The following is a 12,297-nucleotide window of genomic DNA, read 5'->3' as shown; positions in this document are numbered from 1 at the left end:
TTCTTTGTCAATACAGCGATTCCGTTTATCGACCCCCCTCCCCCACCATTCGAAAATGTGACATTTAGTATTTTTATATTTTCTTTTTTTTCCTTCAGCTCATAATGTTGTTTATTCGTTTGACATATCAGTATCTATATACTTGAAACTTATTTTTCATTTCTTCTGTGTCAGTTGCAGTTGATAAAAAAAAAAAAAAATGCCGATGGTTGTAAAGTTTACTGTAATAATTATAAAATCTTTGTGATAATTTTCATATAAAAATTAAAATATGTATTGTACTCTGAAAACCTGGTGAGTTTGTGATAACAATATTAATTTTTAAAATTCTAATTTTCTTTGTTACTATTTATAGGAATTATTTGTTTTTAATTGTTTGTCTTCTTCTTTTTTTTTTATAAACAGCTTGTGTAGGAATAAAATTGTTAGGGCTCTTAGCACAGGTGAAGTTTCCACTGCATTAAGACCATTTTATTTTACGGTACATCCAGATCTTTTTGGACAGTTTCCAACACAAAGGGTAGGTCTTTATTAAATTTTTTTTTTCTTCATCTCTCATTTACATAAAAATAAATTTGGTAGTTTTTAAAAGTTTACAGATTTGAATTACATCTACGTCATTTATGAAAAAAAAAAAAAAAACTTGCGATTTATTTATAGAAATTAATACGCTTTATTCACACGACTCTTGAACTTGAACTTTATCAAGGTTGTAAGTTATTTTGATAATTTTTTTTTATTTTAAAAATATTCTATTAACGTCAAAAAAAATTAATTTTTGTACTCTTTTTTTTATTATTAATTTTATGTATAGTTTAAAAGAAAAAAATTATCTTATACATAAAAAAATATATGTATTCAACTAATATTTTATATTAAACAATAAAACCGATTAAAAATATTATAATAGAGATGAAAAAAAAAAAAAAAATTCATTGCAATTATATCATAAATTATATATTCAAGAGTTTTATAATAATTTCAGACTGTCAATGAAAACTCATTGAAGCAATTGAGTTCAATTTTAGAATCCCTACAGCAGCAAAAAGCAATAAGGCCAACAATTTTACCATTTTATCTTCGTTCAAGAGACGATAAAGAATCAAAAGCGGGAAATTTTACTCTTGTTAATATAAAATTAAATGAGAAAGATTTGAGAAAAACAATTATTTCTATTTTAAAAACATGCAATTTACCAACAACATTTGTAGACAAATTAGAGGAGGAAAAACCAATTTCAAAATCATCAATGTCAGGTTTCTGGCAATTTCGAGGACGCGCTGGAGAAACGAATTTTTCCGATTTAGAAGATGATCCAATTTTCACTTCAATTATTATGAAGAGAAAAATAAACGCTGAGCCCGATACATTCAAGTAAGACTTTTTGATACACGTGGATGATAAACATTTTTTTTTTTTCAAATATAAAAACTGAAACTTGGTAAACTGAAGTTACCAACGTTGATTCAACGAAAAAAAATAAAAGTTAAGGATTCTAATTCCCTTCAATGAAATTTGATAATTTTCAACCCTCCAAAACCTGAAATAAAAAAAACAAAAAATCGAGGGTTCCGTACTCGAAGCAAACTTATTTGGTATAAAAACAAATGTTTAAAAAATATGTGTTGTATGACAAATAATATAAGTGATACGAATAGGAAAAATTTTCTTTGAATTTTACAAAATTGTTCCTTTTTGTATCACTTATTTTATTTGACATACAACACATATTTTTTAAACATTTGTTTTTATACCAAATAAGTTTGCTTCGAGTACGGAACCCTCGATTTTAGTGCGAGTTTAACTCGCAATTGTCTGATTTTTTTTATTTTAGAGTTATAACGACTGAAGAAATAAACTCAAGGAAAAAGTCCACTTTTTCCACTTCTTATCATGTTTATTAAATTATTTCTATAATCTACACATAAAAATACGTGAAAATAATAAATTTCAAGCCCTTTAGATAAAAATTTTTTCATTATTGGGAGAAAATTCATGATTTTTTTCTAAAATTATCAATTTTTTCTTGACAGCACCTGAAAATTCAACTCGCTATATTTTTTGTGTTATATACACGTAAAAATACGTCAAAATGTATAAATTTGTATCACTTGATATAAACTTTTTTCGTTTTTTGCGAAAAAAAATACATTTTTTCCTTAAAATTATCATTTTTCTTTAAAAATTATTTCTTCTGCTCTTAAAATTTTGGTTTCCTTCGATTTATTTTTGAAAAATTTTCAAAACAAACTATGTGTTTTCTTTTACAAAAATTTTAAGACTGGTCCCATGGTGATGAAACGATTTTTCAATTTTTTGTAAGAAATTTTGTATGTTCAAATGAACAATAATTTTATTTACTATTTTTTTAACTTCAATTATTATTAATTATAAAATATTGCATTTTTATATTAAAAAATACATTAAAAATTTATTAAATCTTTAATGTAATTTTGTCGTAATAATTTATAAAAAAATTTAAAGAAACCCAAAAAAATGATTTCGTTCAATTTAACGTTCACAACTTGAGGCACATTTTTTCTGGCGAGTATATTTTTATATTTTTTCATAAAAATAAATATTTGGAGAAAAATAGAATTAAAAACTTTTTTTTTTAATTCATGGGCCAATGATTTCACGTTTCATTTATTAAGAAAGTGAAAGATCGCATTTAAATATATTTTATATTCTATAATATTTATAAAAAAATAATTCATATTTTACCCAAACAAAACCATAAAAAAATATATATACAGTGGAACCTCGATTATCCGAACCTCTATTATCCGAACCCTCTATTATCCGAACCGAAAAACATTTTATCCGAACTTCTATTATCCGAACTATTTTTTGGCCTCCCGAATTTTAAATTTTATTTTCTCTATTTATTTTATCATTCAAAGCAAAATAACTAAATTTATGCCAAAAAAAATCTTAAAAATTTCCGAATTTTCTGAGTTTTTAATATATTATTAATTAATATATATATTTACATATATGTATATACTTATGTATATTTAAAAACATATGTATTAAGTTAAATATATAGTTCAACTGTACATTTTTTTACTTTAATTATTAAAAAAAATTAAAATCTCTATTATCCGAATTTTCGATTATCCGAACCCGGCCTTGCCTAGATTAGTTCGGATAATCGAGGTTCCACTGTATTGGATGTTTTTTAAGGATTTTATAATAAAAATGAGATTTGCAGATATTTTCATTATGATTTTTGTGGTAAGCACATTAAAATAAACAAATATACGTAGTATCAAAAAAATTAGAGGTATTTATAAAAAAAAAATTGTAATTTTCAAAAATTTCTAAAAAATTAAAAAAATTCTTTCCCCACGTCGAGATCAGACTTAAAATTTTGTGTAAAAAGATGTATTGTTTTTGTAAAATTTAAAAATGAAAAAGAAGAATACAAACAAATAAAATAAAAATTAAACAACAATTTTTATAAAAACTCTAAAATTTTGAAAAATTCATATCTCGTAAAAACAGTTTGAAAAAAGAAAAATTAATAAAAAAAAAAAATTTTCAACTAATAATTTTATTTAGAACTTTATAATCCTGAGAAATTAGATTAATTAAAAAAAAAAAAATTATTTCCTTTTTAACTAACTTTTTTCGTATAGAGTACCAAAAAGATAATAAAATTTTAGCCACATTAAAATTGTCAAAGTCAAGAATGCGTTATAGAATGTTAATTTATTAATTATTATTTTTATTTTCCTTTTGACAGAGCGTATTTAGATAAACACGTGAATATTGCTCATGTGAAATTTGAAGCATGTAGACCAATTCGTGAAGAAGTGAAAAAATTAGAATCTAAATTATGTGAGGATCTTGAACTTGAAAGTATTACGTGGGATTGTGGATGGAATATAACTCATTATCGTGGATGTCTTTTGGCATTTCAAGCGCTTGCAAAACATCATCCAGAATCAATGAAAATTCTCAAAGATCGTAAAATTGTTTTTGCTAATGATACTGGAATTAGTGTTGAAGGAAATGTTATGCTCAATTCAGGGGAAGTTCGTCACAATTGGTTGGATGTAAGACAATAGACAATTTAAAAAATTTTCTCTTTCAAAAAATAATTACTATATTAATATATATAACGAAATATGTATATTAATTAGATTTTTTTTCTTTTCAGCTTATTAAAAATGTTCGTAAACATGACGCTGTCCTTTTGCGATTGCCGGCCTTTGAGAAAGCAGTTTCGAGGGTGTTACTGGACATAAAAGTTGGTCGACGGTGCGTAAGATAAATAATTTTTTAGACTGACCGTGAGGTTCAGGATACTCTATATGTGCAGGAAGTTCATGCCGAAAGTAATGGTCGGCCAGTATGAACAGCAGTTGCGACAACTGACAACAACGCTCTCGGATTATAGAGGGAGAAGAAGCTACCCGAGTGCATGGCCTTCAAATTTATCAGCCTACGAAATCGTTGTTGAGACGTAAGTTAATAATAATAATAATAGCAACTATCAATTCTACAAATTTTTATTTCTTTATATGGCTCAATCTATTAGATTTCGATTAAAGCCGTTGCGGACTATTTTTTAAAAAATTATAATATTTTTGTAGCACTAAAAATAATTTTAAATATTTCTATAATATATATTTGCAATTTTCTATAATTTTACGAGTTTACTTGGTAAATTTAATTTTCAAGTCGAGATGCACCATAAAAATTTCATTTTGACAAATGGAAAAAATTTAATAAAAAAAACACATAAATATTTTTAAAAAATAAATTAATTCTTTTCTGATAATTGTTCATCACTATATTTAAAGTTCAAATTTATTTTCACAAGTTGTAATTATTTTATTATAATTATATAAGTTAATTTTAAAGTTGTTGTGTCAAATTTGCACTCCTTTTTTTCTAGAAAATGAATTAATACTTAATTTTAAACAAAATTTTTTGTTAAATTTTTTCCATTTATCAAAATGACATTTTTATGGTGCATCGTCTCGACATGAAAATTAAATTTATGAAGTAAACTCATGAAATTATAAAAAATCATTGTCAAATATATACTATTTGAACGTTCAAGATTATTTCTACAAAAATAATAAAAATATTAGAATTTTTCAATAATAGGCCGCCATCGAAATATAATAGATTGACCCTTTTATCAATTTTTTTAAAAAACAAATTAGATTCAAAATTTGTAAAGTGTGCCAATATTATTTGAGTAGTCAAATTTTTGTCATGAAATTCACGGTTTTCTATTCAAAAAAAGTAAATAAAAAAATTTAATTTTAACAGTTTTTAAAAATTTTAAGAATTATGTACAATTTGTTAAAGATTTGTGAAACGTGCCAATTTGACAGTCTTCAATAATGTTGGTCACGTTATTCACAAATTCATTTTTGGATATCGGCATCTTATTTTCTATAATCTAACGATTTACACTCTAATATCTATAATACAAGTTATTGTTATAAAAAAATTTTCTGTGCCATTTTACAAATTTTTTAATGTATTATTATTTTAAATTGAAACTGCTTTTGTTAAGTAAGTTACCAAATTTTTCTCTTTGAGAATGATTTTAGATAGTTTAGAGTAATATGCAAAAAAAAAGTTTTGAAAAATCGAATGAGAAGTTAGATTAATTTTTATTTGTTTAAATTAATTGTTTATGTATTTTTAACAAATTACATAATTTTAAAAAATAAATATATTAATTGAAAGCGGTGTTAATTCAATAATACCAAGCGCCAGACAAATTTATTTTTTTGTAAATTAATAAAAAAAAAAAAAAAAATTTGTAAAATCACACATGAAAATGTTTATAACAATAACTTGTTTAAATCTTCAAAATTTAGGCGAAATTGTGCAACTTGTATTTTTTTTCTTACTGTTTTGAATAGAAAAAACGTAAATGTTATTTAAAAAATTTCGACTTTTCAAAAAATATTGACAAAGTTCACAAACGACTCATTATTACTTGCATTAAATGACAAAAATAAACTATGAAATAATTGTTACATTTTTTAATAGATTTACTAATAAAATCGAAAAAGACAAATCTATAAACAAAGTTCTAGAATGAAATTTTATATTATTTCACAACAAAATAAGGTTTCTATTCATTTTACCAAATTTCACATTAAACTAGCTACTTATATTCTATTCTACAAAAAATCTTATATCTAAAATAGATGGATAGTTCAATATGGAATTCGGTAACTGATTATATGGATGAAATTATAAACAAATAAAAAAATTTAAATAGTATTTGACAAGTCATTTCATAAAGGAGAATTTTCGTGAAGAATATAATATTAAGATTTCACATATGGGGATTTAATTAGGATTTTGTACAGAAAACTTTAATTTGGGAATACAAAAAAAATTTCGTATTGAAGATTTCATATAGAAAATTTTTTTGCAAGAACCTAAAGAATATTTTATATATGAAATTTTACATAGGAAATTTATACCCAAAAAATTAAAAAAGATTTCCTTTCAAGTAAGTAATCCGTAAAGAGAAGAACAAGAAGAATTTCACATGAGACTTTACATATAGGAATTTTTATGTGATAAATCTAAATAAAGTTTCATATGAAATTTGGTGGAAGATTTGATATGTGAAATATGTAATTAAGAATCTCTTAATGAATTATTAAAGTTCTTATATGCGTAATTATTATTAAAAAAAAAAAAAAAAAAAAGATTTCTAAAAATACAGTGAGCACCATTTATATTGGAGGTAAAAAAATTATGAAAAATTAAAGAATGATTTTCCATATTATTTTTAGTGAAGCAGGACCTCTAATGCTTTCTCCAACGGGTCAATTTATTGTTCCCTCGTCTTGTCCTAGTTTTTTGCTAGTGAGCTTTATTACTGAAAATTTAGATGAAGCTACAAAACGACTGCATCATTATAATAAGTAAGTTTCAATATTGAATTTATTTATTCACTTTGCAAACAAAGTTAAATATATATAATGCTAATATTAAATACTAATAAATGGACAAAATAACATTTGTTATTAAAAGTATCGAAAATCAGCATATTTTTTTTCAAAAAAATTTCTTTCAAATTTTCTCCATAAATAATAATTAATGAGCGTGTATATATGTATAAATCTCATTTATATTTATAATTTAGTAAATTTTCAAAAAAAAAAAAATTCAAAAGTTTATTTTTACTTTATATACGTTAAATTATCATGCGCATGTAATCTTTAAAATAGTACTTCGTATTATTAATGAATTTAATATATTTTCATTATAGTATAAAACATGTTGAACGAGAACTGCATAAAAAAGCGATTGAAGATTTAGGTTTAGCTGCTTTGAATAAAGACGATAGTATAACTCCAGATCTAATGATCAAATGCTGTGAACGATTATTAATGCACAAAGAAATTTTAGCACCAAGTCTACAAGGTGTAATGCTTTGGGTAACGCATTATTATTCAGTAATGAGCGACGGTGTTTTTTGTGTGCCATGGGATTGGAAGTTATGAATATATAAAAATTATTTTAAATATGAAAGATATTTTGTAAATTTTCTAAGTGATAGTAAATATTTTACACATTACAATATAGTCAATTTGTAGAATCAAGATAAATCTTAGAAAATTAATTTATAACAAGATACACACAATATGTACTTGTTACTAATTGTTCAATCATATCTTTAAAAATATGTTCTGATAATGAATATATAAGGAAACAATGGAAAACTAAGTACATATGTACCTAACTAACTCAGGAATTACTCAGAAGTAATTTAAATATAAAAATGTAGAAAAAAATAAATATTATAACAATGATTTTAAAATAAACATGAACATACTCGAAAATTTTTAATAATTTCAAAAAGTACACTAATGTTCATAAATACTATCCCATTAATTTAAAGAGAACGATAGCGCGAGTGTTTAACCATTTAACCAATAAAAATATTTTACATGTATCAGGTAATATGTCATTTCTATATATATGGGTGATTCTCCGCGTGGCGCACGATTTGGTGTTTGAAACTTTAAAAATATTTTTTTTATCTATATGATAAATATCAATGAGGCATTCTTTGTCAACGCGGACACCCCCCTCTCGCCCAAATTCTTTTCATTTTAAATTCATGTTTAATGGCTTAAAGTTTAGTTAAAGGAATATACTTTTGAAATCTGAGTGGCATATTTCCAAATACAAAGGGCTAAAAAGGCCTCAAACATTACTTTTTGGATTGTTCAAAATGAATTAGAGTAACTTTTTATTGGTTTTAAAGAATAACCTTTATATTGGATCCTATATTTTGTTTTTGGATATATGCCACTCAGATTTCAAAAGTATATTCCTTTAACTAAAATTTAAGCCATTAAACATGAATTTAAAATGAAAAGAATTTGGGCGAGAGGGGTGTCCGCGTTGACAAAGAATGCCTCCAATGCATATTTTTGAAGATAAAGTGTCAAGAAATAAATATCCATGGTGGGCCGGAAAAATTTTTTTAAACAAATTAAAAAAAAATTCTTTGCTTGTTGAATTCTATAAAATAGTAGAAATTTGATTTAAAATGTTTATGGGAATTTTTGGGGTAATTCACAAAAATATATATAGCGCGAACGACAATTAAAAATTTTTATTTCGGAAATTTTCGGAAATTTATGCGGTAATTTATAGAAATTTTGTCTAAAATTCATAAAAATATGTAAAGCATAAATCACAATTAAAAATTATTATTTTGGTAATTTACAAAAACATATATAGCGCGAACGACAATTAAAAATATTATTTCAGTAATTTATGGAAATTTATGCGGTAATTTATGGAAATTTATATGGTAATTTATAGAAATTTTGACTATAATTCATAAAAATATGTAAAGCATAAATCACAATTAAAAATTATTATTTTGGTAATTTACAAGAACATATATAGCGCGAACGACAATTAAAAATTTTATTTCAGTAATTTATGGAAATTTATGCGGTAATTTATGGAAATTTATATGGTAATTTATAGAAATTTTGACTATAATTCATAAAAATATGTAAAGCATAAATCACAATTAAAAATTATTATTTTGGTAATTTACGGAAATTTCCGCGGTAATTTACAAAAACATATATAGCGCGAACGACAATTAAAAATATTATTTCAGTAATTTATGGAAATTTATGCGGTAATTTATGGAAATTTATAGAAATTTTGACTATAATTCATAAAAATATGTAAAGCATAAATCGCAATTAAAGATTTTAATTTCGGTAATTTATGAAAAATTTCGTGGTAATTTACAAAAATATTTAATGAACCATCGATCGTTTCTTGATAGGCAATTGACGTTGAGCGCGTTGCAAGTCCGCGTTTTCATCGATATACCAAGCACGAACGACAATTAAAAATTTTATTTTGGTAATTTATGCGGTAATTTATGGAAATTTATACGGTAATTTATAGAAATTTATTTGGTAAGTTATAGTAAACTTACCGGAGCTATGATAGTTTATAATAAATATTTTTAATTTCGTTTGTTTCATTGTGTATTAAACTTGGAGTAGTGACGGGCGAAATTTTGTGGCGGGTGGAGATGCTGGGGTCGGTCGAACCGGTGGAACTGATGTTAATAATTTCTTTTTTTTTGAGAAAATTATCATTTATTTTTATTCGATTTCATATGTTTCACATATATATATATATATATATATATATATATAGACTAAAATAATATAACTACACTTTATTTAACCTTTATAATTTAATTATATTCTATTTTTTTAAATAATATTGAAGGGTCGGTGGATGCCGGTGGAGACGATTTTGTGATGCCCTGTACAAATTTGAATCTTGAAATGTGTAAAAAAAGGATAAATCAATTAGAAAATTGATTATTTTCTTCATAGATCAACTTAAGGAATATAACTTTTGCTTTTACTGTAGTAGAACTATATTAATATTTGACTTTTATTTAAATAATTCAATGTTAAAAATAAAACGCAGAATAACACACAAAAGTGCAGTCAAGTATAAATAGCAAAAAAAAAAAAGAAAATAATTATTTTTTTGATCAAACGTTTTTTTTATTCAATTCCACTACAATATACAATACTAAAATAGCAATAGAAATTGTATTTATTAGTACACATTGCTAAAAATATTAACTTTTTTGTTTAAACATCCTGTGGGGACAGGTGAAATTTTGACGTTTTCAGCCTTAAAAACCATTTTTCACGAAAAATTATAATGTTAAATACAAAAATAACTATTGGTTTTTGTTAGAGTCACAGAAATTACCTTTTTACATTGGAATCTATATATATATAGATATAACACGTCTGCTTTATGCGAGTCTTTCGCATTCAGAGGTGTTATATTACATCTATCTTTCACTATTAACATCGTGAATGACTCATATGTATGCAATGACCTTTATTTAAAAAATATAATTTAATTTGTTCATGATCCATCTTTTAAGAATTTTTTGGTACCGGGATGTAACAGACTTATGATGAAGATTTTATGAATTGCACAACTGATGTGAATGTAACAAATTATACCTTGGCAACGAACTTAAAATTATGGGAGAGGAGACATATGAAACTCGCGTTATTTTACTATCCCGTCAAGAAAAAGTCAACAAAAAGATAACTTTGAGGCTTGAAAAATATTTTAGAAGTTTCTCGTATTTCTGTTCACCTCATGGGATTTTATTGGTAAAAATATTAAACTGTTTAATAATCTGTAGTTTAATGTATGGTTTAATATTTAAGTGAATAATATTTACCAATATTTATCGTTTTTACAATATTTATATAATATACTGAATTTTTTTAATTTTTGTTTTTAATTATTCCACCTTTGATAATGTGAATATCGATATGTTATTGTCAAAGCTTGGCTCAGTTGGTTGTTCTTTAAAATTGTTTCTTTTGTTAAGTTTGTGTCTCATGAAAGGTCTATATATACTGCTTATACTAGCGGTAAATTTAGAATGGTCTATAGGGGGTTGCCTCAGGGGGGTGTGCTTAGTCCGTTATTGTACTTGCTTTATGTATCAAATATTGCCAATGATTTGAATAAAAATGTTATTGTTTCTCAGTTTGCAGATGATATAGCGATATATGTAAAGTCTAAAACTGTAAAGAGAGGAAAAAGCTTACTGACCAAAGCAATTGAAAATATAAATAAAATTTTAATTACTCTTGGACTTGAACTTTCCCCAGAAAAAACCCAGTTATTACATTTTAATAATATGAAAATTTCTCCTGGAAATTTGGAAATTCAAATCAAAGATCATGTTATTAAATCTATCGATACAGTCCGTTTTTTGGGAATAAAATTGGATTATAAAATGACTTTTATACCTCATATTGATGAAGTTGTAAAAAAATGTTCTAGAGCTCTCAATATCCTAAAATTTTTGTGTGGTACTTGGTGGGGTTCAAGTCCAGAAACTCTTTTAATTCTGTTTAAAAGTTATGTACGCTCGATTATTGATTTCGGTACCTTTTTGTATTTCTCTAAGGCTAAAAAGGTTCGAAAAAAAATTGAGAGTATTCAAAATACTGCTATAAGGATAGCTTTAGGATATCGTCGGAGTACACCGATAAATATTCTTTTGGCTGAGTCTAAACTTCCTCTGTTGAAAGAACGTTCTGAGTATTTGTGTGAATGTTATATAGCTAAAATCATGTCAAATAATAATTCTAATTTGTTTTCTTCCTTTAAAGGTTATTTTAACTTAAGTAAATGAAAAGTACGTAATCGAAAGATTTTATTATGCCAAAACATTATACGTAAATTTAATTCATTAAAGTTAATTGATTCTCGCTGCAATTATAATATTTATTGTTTTGATTATAAAGTATTGACAACTTTGATACCGATAAATACTAGTCTTGGTAATGAACTTAATTGAATTTTAGATCCTAACAATAGGCTCAATGATTTTGTAAATAAAAATAATGCGCTCTCTATTTATACGGACGGAAGTAAGGTCTCTTCAAATGCATGTGCGGGTTCTGCGTGTATTTGCCGGGATTTGGGAATTGAGATTAAAAGAAGTATCCCTCTTGAGCCTTCTGTGTATACGGCTGAGTGCATTGCTTTGAGTGATGCTTTCGATGTGGCCTTGAAGCACCGATATTGTAACTTCCATATTTTCTCGGACTCCCTAAGTGCTCTACAAAGTTTAAAATCTACTGCTATTAATATTAAAACTAATTTTTACATTTTTGAAATAAAAAGAAAATTTATTGAGTTCCATACCGAAAATCCTACCAATAGTTCTATTGAATTTTATTGGGTTCCTTCACA

General features: G+C 25.0%; 1 protein-coding gene across 2 annotated transcripts; it reads left to right on the top strand.

The window, feature by feature from the left end:
- Positions 1-52: 52 nt before the first annotated feature.
- Positions 53-7,838, top strand: LOC127286335 (T-cell activation inhibitor, mitochondrial). Of its 2 annotated transcripts, none has more exons than XM_051312728.1 (8): positions 53-294; positions 406-520; positions 986-1,374; positions 3,749-4,061; positions 4,166-4,266; positions 4,310-4,471; positions 6,786-6,917; positions 7,265-7,838. In XM_051312728.1, exons 1-8 carry the CDS (start codon positions 272-274, stop codon positions 7,497-7,499), a joined length of 1,470 nt encoding a protein of 489 aa, XP_051168685.1. In that variant the 5' UTR covers positions 53-271; the 3' UTR covers positions 7,500-7,838. The 2 variants fall into 2 exon arrangements, with proteins under 2 accessions (XP_051168685.1, XP_051168686.1); XM_051312729.1 differs by having other exon boundaries at positions 54-294; positions 4,328-4,471.
- The last annotated feature ends 4,459 nt before the right edge of the window (positions 7,839-12,297 follow it).

The sequence above is a fragment of the Leptopilina boulardi genome, unplaced genomic scaffold, assembly GCF_019393585.1.
Source record: "Leptopilina boulardi isolate dan_hultmark-lab unplaced genomic scaffold, ZJU_Lbou_2.1 LbouV2_352, whole genome shotgun sequence".
Taxonomy (NCBI): domain Eukaryota; kingdom Metazoa; phylum Arthropoda; class Insecta; order Hymenoptera; family Figitidae; genus Leptopilina; species Leptopilina boulardi.
The sequence above is the reverse complement of the archived record's forward strand: the minus strand, read 5'-3'. Positions and strand labels throughout refer to the sequence as shown.